The sequence below is a fragment of the Scyliorhinus canicula genome, chromosome 18, assembly GCF_902713615.1.
Source record: "Scyliorhinus canicula chromosome 18, sScyCan1.1, whole genome shotgun sequence".
Taxonomy (NCBI): domain Eukaryota; kingdom Metazoa; phylum Chordata; class Chondrichthyes; order Carcharhiniformes; family Scyliorhinidae; genus Scyliorhinus; species Scyliorhinus canicula.
The window spans coordinates 78858357-78873652 of NC_052163.1; the positions used below are offsets into that span (position 1 = coordinate 78858357).

The window sequence follows — 15296 nt, forward strand, 5'->3', positions numbered from 1 at the left end:
CCATTTGCTCTTCACCCTCCCTTTTCCCTGACTGCTTGAAATCTTGTCCGCCCCGAACATGCTCTCGTCCTGATGAATGACCAGCGATCTGAAACACTGGGTGGGATTTAATGTGAGAAGCGTGAGGGAGTGTGAGGAATTAGGGGATGTGAAGGGTGATGAGGTGTGAGGGGGCATTGCAGTTGTCCGGTACGACCAGTTCCCCACTGGTTGAATAACAGCAGCAGCAGCAGGATAAGGCCGTTAAGTGGCCCTTAACTCAATTAGCTTCTGGGTCAGAAGTCCGTTGTCCCATCCAGTGATTGATCGTGGGGGTACCAAAGGCGGCTGAATCTCCATCATGCACCCTACACTTGATCAAAAGAACCCATCCTCCGAACTTGCCTGTGGGGTGGGAAACATTAACTCTGTTTCTCTCTCTGGAGATGCCTCCTGACTTGCTGAGATTTTGCAGCCTTTCTGTTTGTCTCTCTTTATGCTGCTGCTGTACCAACAGTGAGTCTCACTCCTAGGCTGTGGGTACATTATTTATGCTATAGTCACATTGGGCATTTTAATATCGTCGGTCTCATCGATCAAACCAGCCAAGGACGGATTGCTCCATCAGCATCAAGTTATTGCAAATAAAACCACCTAGCTGGGTATCTGTCCCCCTAACAAAGTGATTGCTGCAGAACAAAGAGGGTAATTAATCTTTGGCTTGCCGAAAGTTTTCATTTATTTTAATGTTCACAATGCATGCAGTTAATTCTTAAAATGCTGGGAGAAAATAATTTTGACTTTGACAAAGGTAAGAAAGTTTTTTTTAAATGGAGACTGGCACAGCCTCAGATACTGTCAATTCATCTAACCCCGAAGAACATGATTGAAGACCTGATCAAATGCAAGAAATGTTACAGGGGCTCAATTTGTGTATCCACCAGAACGGACAAAACATTCACAAAATTTAATGGTTAACAAATATTCTTCCTTGGACAGCCGAGCAATGGACCGAGGCCTGCAGTGCAGGATGCAGCCAAGGTTAATGAGCGTGGATGAGGTGAATTTGGATCTCACTGAGATTCCGAATGACAATGCTGGTCAGTTCCAGGGTTTAAAAAAGAATCATCTTGTCACACTTACGGGCATTTGCCATTATAATTTCTCAGAGTCGATGTCTGGGCGAGAGGGCTTGGGCAGCTCTCTCCCAGGAAGGGTGAGAGTGGGGTTTCTGAATCCCTGTTGTGAGGATGTTAAATGGACAGATTAAGAAGTTATATTTAGACTCACCGCGATAGCTTGGAGCCTCTCCTGTTGGAACAGTGTCTCGGACATCCTGAGAAGGAAAAGCAAGGGGGGGAAAAAAATACTTGATGAGTCAACAAAAAACTAGCGAGAGCTCTTCTTGCTGAAAGACAGAGATGTTCAAGTAATCCATTAGTAATTTTAAAACCGGGCAAAAGATTTGCGAACCTGTTCTGGTCCAGCCTCATGATGCCTGCCTGCAGAAGATCCTGCTGTGGAATGCAGTCTAACTGACCACCAATTCTTCACTGTATTATTCAGCTTGTGTCTCACATTACCATAATACCCCGAGTAGAAGTGGAGACTCAAATATAAGCAGCCATTTCCGATCTGCTATGAATGCTACATCAACCAAACACCACAGAAATCACAACAGAAAGATTTTGACGGCAAGATGCTTGTGTGAACAAATAGATGTAGACACCTGGAACCACACTGTACCAAGGAGGCCGTCCATGTCAATTCTTTAAAAGTCCATGTTGATTCTTTAAAAGCGCGATTCAATTAATCCCTCTCTTCCCCATCACCCCACAAATTTCCCTTTTCAGTATTTCCCCAGCTCCCTTTTTCAAGTTACTACTGAATCTGTCTCCACCGCCTTTTCAGGCAGTATATTCCAGACCATAATAACTCGCTGCATTAAAAGTTTCATCCTCATCTTCCCCATGGTTATTTTGCCACTTATTTTCAATCTGTGTCCCCTGGTTCCCATTCCACCGGCCTGTGGAGGTGGTATCTCCCTATTTTACAAAAAAACTTAACATAACATTAATGTAATTTTAAGTAGTCTGATATTTATAAGGCTGTATGATTTTAATTGATAGCTGCAATTCAAAGCAATGCCTTGTAAATGCCTGTGGTGTTATTGGTGTCACGGACAGTGTTTATGTCCATGATCAAAGTCTTTCCCAATATGTGAGGTCACTGCTTTCTCGTACCCTCAGAGTGGTTTGTCCCAATTTAAATGATTTTTTGTGAGTTGAAAAATAAAGAAGATTATTTATTCGCGGACTATTGGCCCAGAGGCCAATGTCTCACGCACACTACCATCCACACAAAGGTTAGATACAGATGAAGGATTTTACAAGTAGTAATTATTTCAGTCCCTTTCATAACTGGCCTGCAGTGTTTGAAAAATAATTGATGCTTTGGCTGGAATGGAGGTTTGTAAAGCAGGGAATTCTCGGTATGTTGCGAGGCCTCTTACAGTCGAATTGCCAGGTCAGTTTCTCAGGTGAATTTGAGGTTGGAACAGATGGGGAGAAATTATGACTTCAAAGTCCTGCTTCTAAAAAAAGATATTTCACATTCTGAATTTTAACCTTTCACACACATTGAGAGATTTCACTTTTTTTAATTGAATGACACCATACAATTTAAATGACCCTTTGGAGTGGCTTTCATAAAAGAAATAGAGTTTCAATCAGCAGGACTTTGCCCCCCTCTCTCCCCCCCCCCCCCCCCCACCCCCCCAGGCATTGACGCATTTTGCAGTGACGGACATGGCCCATCATTGCCTGGCGATGGAATCTTTGGTCATGCCGTTGTCAATGAGTTTTCTCGTTCTTTGTACCCTCTGCTGTGGGTTGTTCTCCATCGATGGGAACAAGAGATCCTGCTGCCAGGAAATGACTGGAACATCCCACCCAATATCTTTGTGCCCCAAGGTGAGTGGCTGGTGTGTGATACTTTTGTTCTGTAGATAGGATGGCACCGGCAATGAGTGGCACCAAGGCCAACACTGCTAGGCTGGCGACCGCAATGAAGAGCTTGGTGCACAAGATTGGCACCATTACTAAAGGTGTCCAAGGTTCAACACAGTCAGTGTCGGCCATGGCTGAGGGTCTCGGCAGTATGTCTGCCTCGTCGGGGGATGCCACCCAGTATCAGGCCGACCTTGGTGAGGTTCTGCGGGACATGTCCCGATCTCAGATGGGAACGGCCGAGTCACTGCAGAGCTTTTTCCAGTCGCAGGTGGGCATTGCCGAGGCCCTGCAGAGCATGTCCCAGTCACTGAGGAGCATCACCTAGGGTGTCGACACGATGGTGCAGGCATTGGGGACCCGCCGGGGCTGGCAGAGCCAGATGATTCAGGGGCAGCCAGGTCTTGAACCAGCTGCCCCTCCATTCCAAGGCGGCCCTCAGGGCCCTATGGGCACCGACCGGGAGGAAGGGCGCTGAGTGCCAACTTGGACCCGTCCCATGGGGCGATGACGGTGGCCACCAGCTCTCCTGAGTTCCACTCTTCTGATGAAGCCACATCTCGGGGTCAGTACACGGGACAGGGCAGCACAGCTGTGCATTTGCCGTCGACAGGTGAAGGGGGGCCCTCCGCCCCCTGAGCCCCCAGGGGACGGCTGTCGGTGACATCAAAGACCATGGGACGAGGTAAGCAGCTGGCTGCCTCCACCACAGATGTGCATCCTGGGGAGACACCTAGATGTCCTGGTAGAGATAGGAGGGCAAAGCACATCGAGGATGACAGAGGGCACCGGGGGACGGTAGGTAGGGGTTGGGGGGGGGGGGGGGGGGGGGGGGGGGTGAGGGGTTGGGCTGCACCATCAGGAGAGTGGGGATCTGTGTTGAACAATAAACATCCTTGTGCACAACCAGTAGGAAGCCTCTGTCACTTTCTGCCACAATGCATCACCGTGTGCAGGAGATGGGTGTGAGCGAGCCCTCAGCAGACAGGGAGGGGTCAGACTATGGCACAGATTGAGGAGCACTAGCGCCCAGTTCTCTGAGGGTTATCATCACCCCCCCCAGCCCTCGACAGTGACCCGCTGACAGTGCCGGCACAGTCCCAGCAGCCTGGAGTGATGTGACACATACTCTGGGAGGGTGGGAAATGGGGGTGGTGGGTGGGTAAGGATGTAACGATGTACCAGGCCACCTCCTAGGTAATCAGGCCAACGTCAACCAGACCGGGCGCTGGTCCCCTCCCCGTGGCACTCACCCACCCTCCGGCTGGGGACATGTACCTCCGGAGCTGTGTCCAATCCCCTGGGTGTTCGGATGTTAATTGCTGCTTGGTGTTGCATCCCGCAGTGTTCTGGCATCAAGGTGTGATTGGGATGCTAGGCAATGCCTCCCACATGCTACATGGCCCACTCACCCACGGGATCCAATTGGCATCTGTGAAGTGCTCACTTAACCATGATTGCCAATTCCCTATTAGCAATAGTCTTCAGCCGTGCAGCCAGAGGCTTCGACAGCCAGTGGGGGTTCTGAGTGTTGTTCGGTGGGGCAGGCGGGCAGGGACAAGTGTTGCCCCAGGAATGGGTACACATGATCCAGGGGTTGACAAGGTGGTTCAGCGAGCGGTTGCCCCTCCCCCCCCCTGTTTGCCCCCCCAACACCCCCCACACTCTCCAATGGCAGCCCGCCCCTGCAGAGGGTCCCCCCCATTCCAGCCGAGTGGCCCCCATTCTCCGGCGAGCACAAGGTCAGGAAGTCCAGGCCCCCCCCCCCCCCCCCCCCGCCCCAAGCTCTTTGCCTGTGAGCAAGGCTGACTACTCACCTCCTCAGCTCCCCACTGAAATCCTTCCGCCATGTTCACGTTTTTAAAAAGGAGTACTAATTGGGGCCAGCATGACCACTTGTTGGATAGGCCACTGAATGACGGGAGGCCATTGGATATGGGGTGACTCTCGTTAATTGTGTGGAAATGGGCCTTAAGTGGCGATAATTGGTTTCTCGTCACATTACGGCGAGATCCCAATTTCACTTATAGGAGCGGGCCGATTGCATCGCAAAGTGTTTGGCGCCTGGCACAGATCTCGTTTTTGGCTTCTCCCGCTATTCACCAGCCTCATTTCGCTTGAGCGATAGTGTAAAGAGGCCGGAAGATCGCGCCTAGTTTTCGAATTTGAAATATCTTCATGCCTGCAAAGGACATGACATTGGGCACACACAAGCCAGTTTAGTCATTGAAGTCCTTAGGCATTCTAAGTTAATTGGAGGATCTTTTCATTGGGTCGGGGTGGCACGCGCGGTTGGGGGGTGCAAAGAAGGCTTGGGCATCACGGTCATCCCTGATCTTTGTCTTCACCAAATTCATTGTCTGCGTTCTTTGCAACAGAGGTTACTGGAATTAAAAAGCACAAATGGGGCAGAATCACCAGTTACCAAATCTATAGAGAACCAGTGTGGAACTCTTACCTCTCTGCGGAGAGTTACACAGACTAAAATAGAATTTACAACACAGAACAGGCCTTTTGATCCAATTGGACTGTGCTGTATTTAAATTCCACAAAGGCCTCCTTCCTGCCTCCTTCATCTCACCTGTTCAACGTCCCCTTCTACTCCTTTCTTCTGCACCGCATGTCCAGCTTCCCCTAAATGGATCTTTACTCTTCACCTCAGCAATCCAAAGATCACGGGGCCGGGATTCTCCGGTATCCGGCAGGCTGGCTGTCCTGTCGCCAAAGAGTGGCGTGATCCACTCCGGTGTCGGGCCGCCCAGAAACTGCAGAGGATGGCTAGGCCGGCGCTGGAGTGGTTGGCGCCGTGCCAACTGGCGCTGAAGGGCCTCCGCCGTCCGGCGTGAGTTGGCGCATGCGCAGGGGGTTTCTTCTCTGCGCTGGCCATGGCGGAGCTTTACACAGAGTGACGCGGAGGGAAAGAGTGCCCCCACGGCACAGGCCTGCCCGCAGATCGGTGGGCTCCGATTGTGGGCCAGGCCACCGTGGAGGCCACCCACGGGGCCGGATCCCCCTGTGCCCCCCCGAGGACACCGCAGGCCGCCCCCTGGCGATTCTCCAACCCGGCGGGGGGTTGGAGAATCACCTTGTCAGCACAACATGTGCAAAGAGATTCATATTGAAATCAGGACCAATGACCTCTTTCTGATGTCCACCCCACCTCCCTTGGTCCAGGGTGTGCTGATATCTATTACAGGAATGGGAACAACCACCACAGCACATTGATCTTGGGATTCTGGTAGTCTGTATGGCTCTTACGCACATAGGGGTTGGGATTCTCTGGTTTGCCAGCCACCTTGTTCTCGGTGGGATTGTCTACTCCCACAACCTGTCACTGGGATTTTCCATTGAAGCCACACCGCGCTGCCGAGAAACCCACAGGCAGGGATGTCCGGCCGGGAATAGAGAATTCCAATAGCCGGAGAATTCCGGTCAGCATTTTGTCTCAGCCATTGGTGGCTCACCGAATGTTTACAGCTATCATTCATAATTTTCGGTGACAATTTGCTCAGTCACCATGAGCTGACCCTGGGCCTGGCCCAACTTGCCACAAATAGGTCCAGTCAGTGGGCGATCGAGGGGATTATCTGGTCTGATTGTCTGCCCCTCTACTTAACAAGCAGGTGGAAGATTATCGGGGTGGACAGGGATGTGGGGTTGAGGTTACAATCAAATCAGCCGCGATTTTATTGAATGGAACATGCTTGAGGGGCCGAGTGGCATACGTCTGCTCCTAATTTGTATGTATGCATCCTTTAAAGGGGCCTTGTGACCTACTGTAGGGGTCACGGCACCTGTTGTGGGATATTTTAATTAACAGGTCATCGACAAAATGAGGAATAATTTTGCACACGTTGTGTAAGAGGCTGAAGTGTGTAGCGGAACACTAATATGATCTTGTGTTTTAGATATTCCTCTAATGCAGTAGTTCGCCATTAGCCTTTTACAGGATATTACTTTCATATATTATGCATATTTGTCAAGGCTATCGGGTATCAGCTTTTAAAGTGTCAAATCAAATTCACCACCACCAAGCTCATCTTTATTGGCTTTACTGTACCGAGTAAGTCAGATGCGACCTCACACTATTCCATAGCAGCCTGTGTGCTGGAGATGGTGTTCAGGTGGTGAGGGGCTTCGTCAGAGGCCTGACACCTGAGGCCCACAATGGAAGTTAGTAACCTTCCCTCCTGATTACAAGAAAATCTATAAACTCTAAGTGTAGTAGTAGACTAGAAAGCATCCATGGTCCCCTTTGTCCTTTTCCTGTCAGTGCAACTCTGGGTGGAGGAGCCTGAGAGCGTTCGTCTTACTGTGGGCTCAGAAGAAGAAGTGAAAGGCATACTGAGCTCACATATAACACCTTTCCCAACCTCAGGACATCCCAAAGCACAATATTTCTGATCAAGTTTAGTCTCTGTTGTAAACATGGCAGCCAATTTGTTTGGAGCAACCTCTGCTGCCTTCAGCAAGAATCTCTAAATGTGTGTTGCCTACCAGGTGTAGGGGAAAGGGCATCTTGTCAGTGACTGAAGGACAGTGTAGGAGGATAATCGAATTGTCATGCTCCATGTTAGAATAAATAACAAACAAAATGCGGCAGGGACAAGGAGGAGGTTCCATTGAGGGAATGTCAGGAGTTAGGTGCTAAATTGAAAAGTAGGACCTCAAAGATTAATATCTCTGTGGTATTGCCTGCACCACGTGAGGATAGCCATAGGGGGTGAAATTCTCCGACCCCCCGCAGGGTCGGAGAATCGCCTGGGGCCGGCATAAATCCCGCCCCCGCCGTGGCCGGAACTCTCCGCCACCCGGGAATTGGCGGGGGCAGGAATCACGCCCCGCCGATCGGCGGGCTCCCCGCGGCGATTCTCCGGCCCACAATGGGCCGAAGTCCGGCCGCTGAGAGGCCAATCCCGCCGATGTCATTTCAACCACCTCTGGTGGCAGCGGGATAGGCGGCGCGAGCGGGCCCCCGAGGTCCTGGGGGGGGCTATCGGACCCCGGGGGTGCCCCCATGGTGGCCTGGCCCACGATCAGGGCCCACCGATCGCCCGGCGGGCCAGTGCCGTGGGGGCACTCTTTTTCTTCCGCCGCTGCCATGGCCTCCACCATGGCGGAGGCGGAAGAGAACCCCCCTACCGCGCATGCGCCGCTGGTGACGTCAGCGGCCGCTGACGCACCTGGCGCATGTGCGAACCGGCGAAGGCCTTTCGGCCGGCCCCGGCGCCAGGCGGCGGGCGTCAAAGGCCGTTGGCGGCGGTTTTGGCACCAGTAGGCGTGGCAAAGGTGCGGAGCGGTTGGCGCCACTCCGCTACGCCGGGACCCCCCGCCCTGCCAGGTCGGGGAGAATCCCGGCCAGGAGTAGACAGATCAGGTGAATGGTGGGAAGGAAAAGTTTAATTCATGGGTCACTGGTATCAGTACTGAGACAAGAGGGAGTTGAGCCAGGATGGCATCTGTGTCCGAGTGGAAAAGAATAAAAAAGGAAGTGTCAGCAGATTTAAGATAGTGAGGCTCTGTACAGGAAATTAAATCAGTTCAAATATCAATAAAATGGGAAGCACGAGGGTAGGAAAGAATAAACTCAGTGGTGACTTAGGCATAAAGGAGATCAATAGAATTATGGAACATGAGTATAAAAATATGATTTAAAATGAAGAACTACGATTAAAGATGAATTAAACTATTTGTAATACATTGTAAAGTGTCCATAATATCATTGGGGAACTTGAGGCAATAATGTGCTGTGAGGAACCCGACACAGTAGAGATTACTGATCAATGATAAAAATCAGAATTGGGAATATTGCAGGATATAATATAATAATAATCTTTATTGTCACAAGTAGGCTGACATTAACACTGCAATGAAGTTACAGTGAAAAGCCCCTAGTCATCACGGTCCGGCACAGAACGTGCAGACTCCGCACAGACCGTGGTTAATCCCAGAGCTGAAGGGGTTGGATTATGAGGAGAGGTTGAGTAGACTGGGACTGTTTTAGAAGGATGAGGGGGGATCTTATAGAAACATTTAAAATTATGAAGGGAATAGATAGGATAGATGCGGGCAGGTTGTTTGCACTGGCGGGTGAATGCAGAACTAGGGGACATAGCCTCATAATAAGGGGAAGTAGATTTAGGACTGAGTTTAGGAGGAACTTCTTCACCCAAAGGGTTGTGAATCTATGGAATTCCTTGCCCAGTGAAGCAGTTGAGGCTCCTTCATTACATGTTTTTAGGGTAAAGATAGATAGTTTTTCGAAGAATAAAGGGATTAAGGGTTATGGTGTTCGGGCCGGAAAGTGGAGCTGAGTCCACAAAAGATCAGCCATGATCTCATTGAATGGCGGAGCAGGCTCGAGGGGCCAGATGGCCTACTCCTGCTCCTAGTTCTTATGTTCTTATGTGACCCAAGGCAGGAATCGATCATGGGACCCTGGAGCTGTGAAGCAACAGTGCTAACCACTGTGCTACCGTGCCACCACGAATAACGTCAGCCGGTACGGGAATTGAACCTGTGCTGTTGGCCTTGCTCTGCATCACAAACCAGTTGACCAGCCAGCCAACCTAACATTATAGGTCACCATGCTACAAGAAGGAAGTGATTGCATTAGAGAGGATGCAGATTAGATTCACCAGGATGTTGCCTGGGCTGGAGCATTTCAGCTATCAAGTGAGACATGATAGGCTGAGGGGGGACCTGATTGAGGTGTATAAAAATATGAGGGACATGGATAGGGTAGATAATAATGAAATGTTCCCCTTATTAGAGGCATCAAAACAGGGGGCATAGATTTAACGTAACGGTTAGGAAGTTTAAGAGGGGATTTGAGGAATAGCTTTTTTACCCAGAGGGTGGTTGGAATCTAGAATTCGCTGCCTGAAAGGGTGATAGAGGTGGGAACCCTCACAACATTTAAGAAGTATTTAGATGAGCATTTGAAATGCTATGGACCAAGTGCAGGAAAATGGGATTAGAATAGATATGTGCTTGATGGCTGGCATGGTGGGCACGATGGGCTGAAGGGCTTTCTGTGCTGTAAAAACGCCACACTATATTGAGACTGTTACAACTGAGTGGGTCTGGTCAGAATGCCTGATACTTGCCCACATTGCAGTCCAAGGAAGCATTACAAAGACACTCACCTGGCAGTCTTGATATTGACCCCAATACTGTATCTGGTAAATTTAAATTTTAACAAACAGTGCAAACGAGCGCGTTTCAGATGCAGAGAAAATGTAAGGAGAGGAATTCCATAGTCAGGAACTTGTGCAAAATTCAATCGTCTGCAGTATCCTGTTCAATTTGCAATAGAACCTTCCGGGCATATCTCAGTCATAGCAATCACCCATATACCCACCAGAACTATGATCAACCCCCAGCATGGTGAACAGACCATCTTCACCCCGAAAGGTGAAGAAGAATGGTGGGAGGTAGAGGAAGAAACATGCAGACAAATTAGGGGTTTGAGTAAAAAAACACAGAATAATAATCACAAGAAATTTAATTGCACTGATATTAATTGGTCAGAAGAGGTGTATAAAGGAAACAACTGGATCTGGCAACAGGAATACGCCAGAGCAGGTAAAATAAGTTAAAGTAGAGAACATCTCGGCAATAGTAAGCATAATATTACAGACATTAAGATAATAGAGAAGGCTGCATGTATAACAAAACTAGATTAATAGGCTGGAGAAAAGCGGATTTTATGAGGCCGAATTTAGGGAAAATAAAATGGGCAACAATATTGGCAAACATCAGTGAAAACCTCACATGAGAAAGGTTTAAAACGGAGTTTTCCGCATGCAGGAAAGTTATGTTCCGTGAAAAAACAAGAATAAACACTAATGAGTCAGTATGGATGAATAACGACATAAAGGTACAATTGAATGTAAGGATAGAGACAGACACTAATCACATGAACCAACAGGGAAGAACATCACAAGGGAGATTTGAAGAAATTAGAATTAAATTTAAAAACAAAGCAATTTGGAGGACAGAGGTATAACGCAACTAAATTGTCAAGGAACATAAAAGAAAATAGTGAAACATTTACAGGCACATAACCAATAAAAGGAAAATCGCAAAGGAGTGGGACCACTTAGCAATGGACAGGATAATATCACAGCTAATGATCGAGAAATGGCAGACATATTAAACAACTACTTCGCTTCAGTATTTACTAGGAAAACATGACAGGTTGACTTGAAATCGGATGATGAGATTTGAAATGAAAGAGCTGGATTTAAAATTAAAAAGGCAAAATTGAAAAAAAATCAAACAAAGAGGCTAAAACAGTAGTGGGCAACCTACGGCCCAGAAGCCGTGTGCAGCCCACTGGGGTTCTGAGTGCGGCCCACGAGGCATTTTATTGACCGTTGCCCACGCGCAGGGTTGCCATATTCCGCATGTTTCCGTCCACGTAGTTTCTTCCTACAAGTTTGACTAAAGTGGTGTACACACACAAGGTTGGGTGAAGTGTTGATCACACATGTTGATCACGCATGTTGATCACGCACAGCATTGACTGCGAGAGCCGTGCGCTCTCTCTGTGTCCAAAGTGTAAACATTTCTTTTGTCTTTACCGATTAAAGTTGATGACTGTTCTAAGATATAAATGATCAAGCATTTTCTATAACTCATTCTGAAATATTCAGCGTGTATTAAATGTATTCAATCTTATTTGTGGGGTCATGGTTCATGAACATGCCTGACATTCAATCTTGTGGCCCACTGAGATGATGGAGGGTCACTCATGCGATCCATTCACTCGCCTAGGTTGGCCATCACTGGGCTAAAATATCTGCCAGATGGATTACACATGTTAAATAATTCATTGGGAAAAGTTGTAGTGCCAGAGGAATGGTGATAGTTTATGTAATTTCTATACTTCCAAGAAGGGGGACAGAGGAATTATAGACCTGTCAGCTAAATGGTCGATGGTAGGAAAAAATGGAATTCTACTAAAGGAAAGATACTAGGACATGTAATGATGAATATCAGCATGGATTGCAAAAGGGAAATTCTTGCTTGACCAGCCTCATGGTAACAGAGAGAGTAGACAATAGTAATGCAGTAGATGTCATCCATTTAGGTTTTCAAAAGGCCTTTGATAAGATACCACACAACAGACTAATGAATAAGACCAATGAATTAGTGATTGCAGAGTCAGGGGGCATGTAGCAGAATGGATAGTTGACCGACTTAAGACAGAAAGCAGAGAAGAGGGGATACAGGGAAGTTATTTAGTGTGCCGTGTTCCACAAAGATCGGTGCTTGGACCACTTTGATTTAGACTTTGGAATGAAAAACATGACAGAATCTTCTGCTCCCTCTGGTCACAGAATCACAGAACCTTTACAGTGCAGAATGAGGCTTTTTGGCACATCGTGAGTTCACTGGCTCTCTGAAAAAGCGTTTTACTTTGTCGCACTCCTCTGCCTTACCCCCTAACCTTGCACATTATTCCCATTCAGTAGCTATCCAATTCCTTTTGGAATACCTTGATCAATCCTACCTCCACCACCCTCTCAGGAAATTCTTTCCAGATGGTGAGTTTGGAGACGGGGAGAGAATTTACTTTGGTGGGATGGCAACACACCTTGTTTTCCTGCCTCTGTCAGAATTAAATTCAGGGCGGGAAGGCCCATGGTTGACATTTCCCCCACACCAACACTTGAGGCTCTGAAGGAGACCAATTAATGATCACATAAGGGTCTCCTCTTGCCGCTCTGTTATTAACCCAGCTTCTGGCAGATCTGGCATGCAAGGCAGCTAAAACCATGCAACAACGTGTCACCTCCTAGGGTGGGGTGCAGGGTGGGTCCCTCAATTAAAGAAACTCAGTGACTGATTGAAAGACTCAATATCAGGAACGGGTTAGGATTGGCGGCTCTGAGAGTCTTTGCCACTGACTCCCTTACACTCCTCTCCCTACAACCGCTATCCAGTGAAAAACAACCCACCCCACCCTCCGCCATGCTCCCATATGACTTACCTTTGGCCTTTGCCACTCCACGGCTCAGGGAGTCTGGTGCCTATCGTTCCAGCAGCAGCCACAGCCTTCCTAGTGGCACTGCTATGCACAAGAGCCACTGGCCTTTGATCGGCGAGAGCTCTTAGTAGGCAAGGGTCTTCACATCATTCCCCCCCTCCCCAGTCTTGACTCCAAGGGAAGCCCCACTGCTGGCCTCGCCATCGCCAGATTGGTATGTAGTTTGGTGAGCCTTCCTGGAAGGAGACAGTGCGGGTCTCTCTCTAGGTGACAAGCAAGACCCCCAGTGCCTCATCAAAATTTCACCCACAATTTCTGAATTTGTGGATGACACAAATTGGTGGGTTGTGGGGGAAAGGGCAGTCGTCAATACTAAGAAACATTGCAACAAATTATAAGACAACATTAATAAACTTGCAGAATGGGCAAATAATTGGCAAATGAATATCAACATGGATTAATGTGAGATATTACATTTTAGCAAGATATTTCTTAAAAATAGGGAGGTTACATATTTGGGAGAAAATAAGAACCTAAGTGGAGGAGGAGCAAAGGGATCTGTGAACACAAATATCCAAAGCAGTAGAAGTGACGACACAAGTTATTAAAGTCACTGAAATGAAAAAACGCAAGTATTTAGGTTTATCTCCTGAAGGAATGAATTGAAAAGTAAGAAGTTATGCTGAATCTATTGAACCTTTTTCAGACCACAGCTGGAGTACTGTGGGCATTCCTGGTTGCCGTAATATGAAATGTAAATATAGACACTGGCCGGGATTTTGGGCTCCCGATCGCATCGGGCGAGTTCGGTGATGGGAGTGGAAATTCTCACGAGAACTTTCAAGTTGCATTTCAAGCGAACATAAACATGTTACGTGATTGTCTCCTCCCCCTCCTCCCACAACTCCACCATCCCTTCAGTGACAGGCTTCATTTGTTGGGAATGTCTTTATGATACTTTTACATATCATCATCAGGCCCTCACGTTTAAATAATTTCCCACTCTCCCTGTCAGGATATCCATCCACATCAACGTAAGGACTGAATGGCATGAATCTTAACTGGACCCCCAAGATGTGCACCTGGTGAGCAGACCTCCAAGAGGAGCTCAAGTGAGTGCATCGCTCAGGGGTCATGCCCGGGCTTTGCCGGACAGAAAGATCGGACGAGGTGCGGAGGCCATTATGTGGAGATGCCGGCGTTGGACTGGGGTGAGCACAGTAAGAAGTCTTACAACACCAGGTTAAAGTCCAACAGGTTTGTTTCAAACACTAGCTTTCGGAGCACTGCCCCTCCCTCAGGTGCGGAGGGGGAGGGGGGCGGCGTTCTAAGTGAATTCTTTGGCACTGAGCAGCCTTTAAAAATGGTCTCCAATCTTCAAGGGACAGAATTCTATGATTATACATATGATTGTAGGATGAATTCTGATTGGGCAGGCGAATCAGAGGCCACCCCACCAGCAGTTTTTCACGGGACTTGCCCCTTAAGTTTTTACTCTAAGTCTGATGCTATATGGATCAGAAAGCCGCCGTTGCAGTCACTGACTTCCACGCCACTTTTCCAACCCAACATCAGCCTTTGCCGATATCCGGGAATATTCAGCTCACTGTCTCTAAGGTGCAAACAAGGATTTACAAGAGTGATACCAGAAATGTGAGGGTATATATAATCAGGAGAGTATGAACAGGCTGTCTCTCTTTACTCTTTAACAGACCTGAGAGGTACTCCAACATTGGTCTTTAAAATGGTGAAAGGCTTCGATAGGCTGGAGGGAGTGCTTCCTCTTGGTGGGGAAAAGCATAAGGAGAGACTCGATGTAAGATAGTCACCAAGAAACCCATTAGAGAATTCAGAGGAAATATCTTATCTATAGAGTGGTGAGAGTGTGGGTCCAGAGGAGATTCACAAGAATGATCCCTGGAATGAAGAGCTTGTCGTATGAGGAACGGTTGAGGACTCTGGGTCTGTACTCGTTGGAGTTTAGAACGATGAGGGGGAATCTTATTGAAACTTACAGGATATTGCGAGGCCTGGATAGAGTGAACGTGGGGAGGATGTTTCCACTTGTCGGAAAAACTAGAACCAGAGGACACCATCTCAGACTAAAGGGACAATTCTTTAAAACAGAGAGGAGGAATTTCTTCAGCCAGAGGGTGGTGAATCTGTGGAACTCTTTGCCGCAGAAGGCTGTGGAGGCCAAATCACTGAGTATCTTTAAGTCAGAGATAGATAGGTTCCTGATTAATAAGGGGATAAGGTGTTATGGGGAGAAGGCAGGAGAATGGGGATGAGAAAAATATCAGCCATGATTG

At 48.1% G+C, this 15296-nt stretch overlaps 1 protein-coding gene across 2 annotated transcripts in view; it reads right to left on the reverse strand.

Moving 5' to 3' along the window:
* The window catches only part of LOC119952955 (paralemmin-1-like), a 382432-nt gene that overhangs the window by 274020 nt on the left and 93116 nt on the right, over window positions 1–15296 (reverse strand). Inside the window, exons 1-2 of one of the 2 annotated variants that reach the window (XM_038776594.1) lie at window positions 1453–1547; window positions 1270–1315 (exon numbers count right to left, since the gene is read on the reverse strand). In XM_038776594.1, coding sequence (XP_038632522.1) covers window positions 1270–1315; window positions 1453–1472 — 66 coding nt within the window. In that variant the 5' untranslated portion in view covers window positions 1473–1547. Of the gene's footprint in view, window positions 1–1269; window positions 1316–1452; window positions 1548–15296 lie in introns of those variants that run through there. The other variant, XM_038776595.1, reaches the window with a different exon arrangement.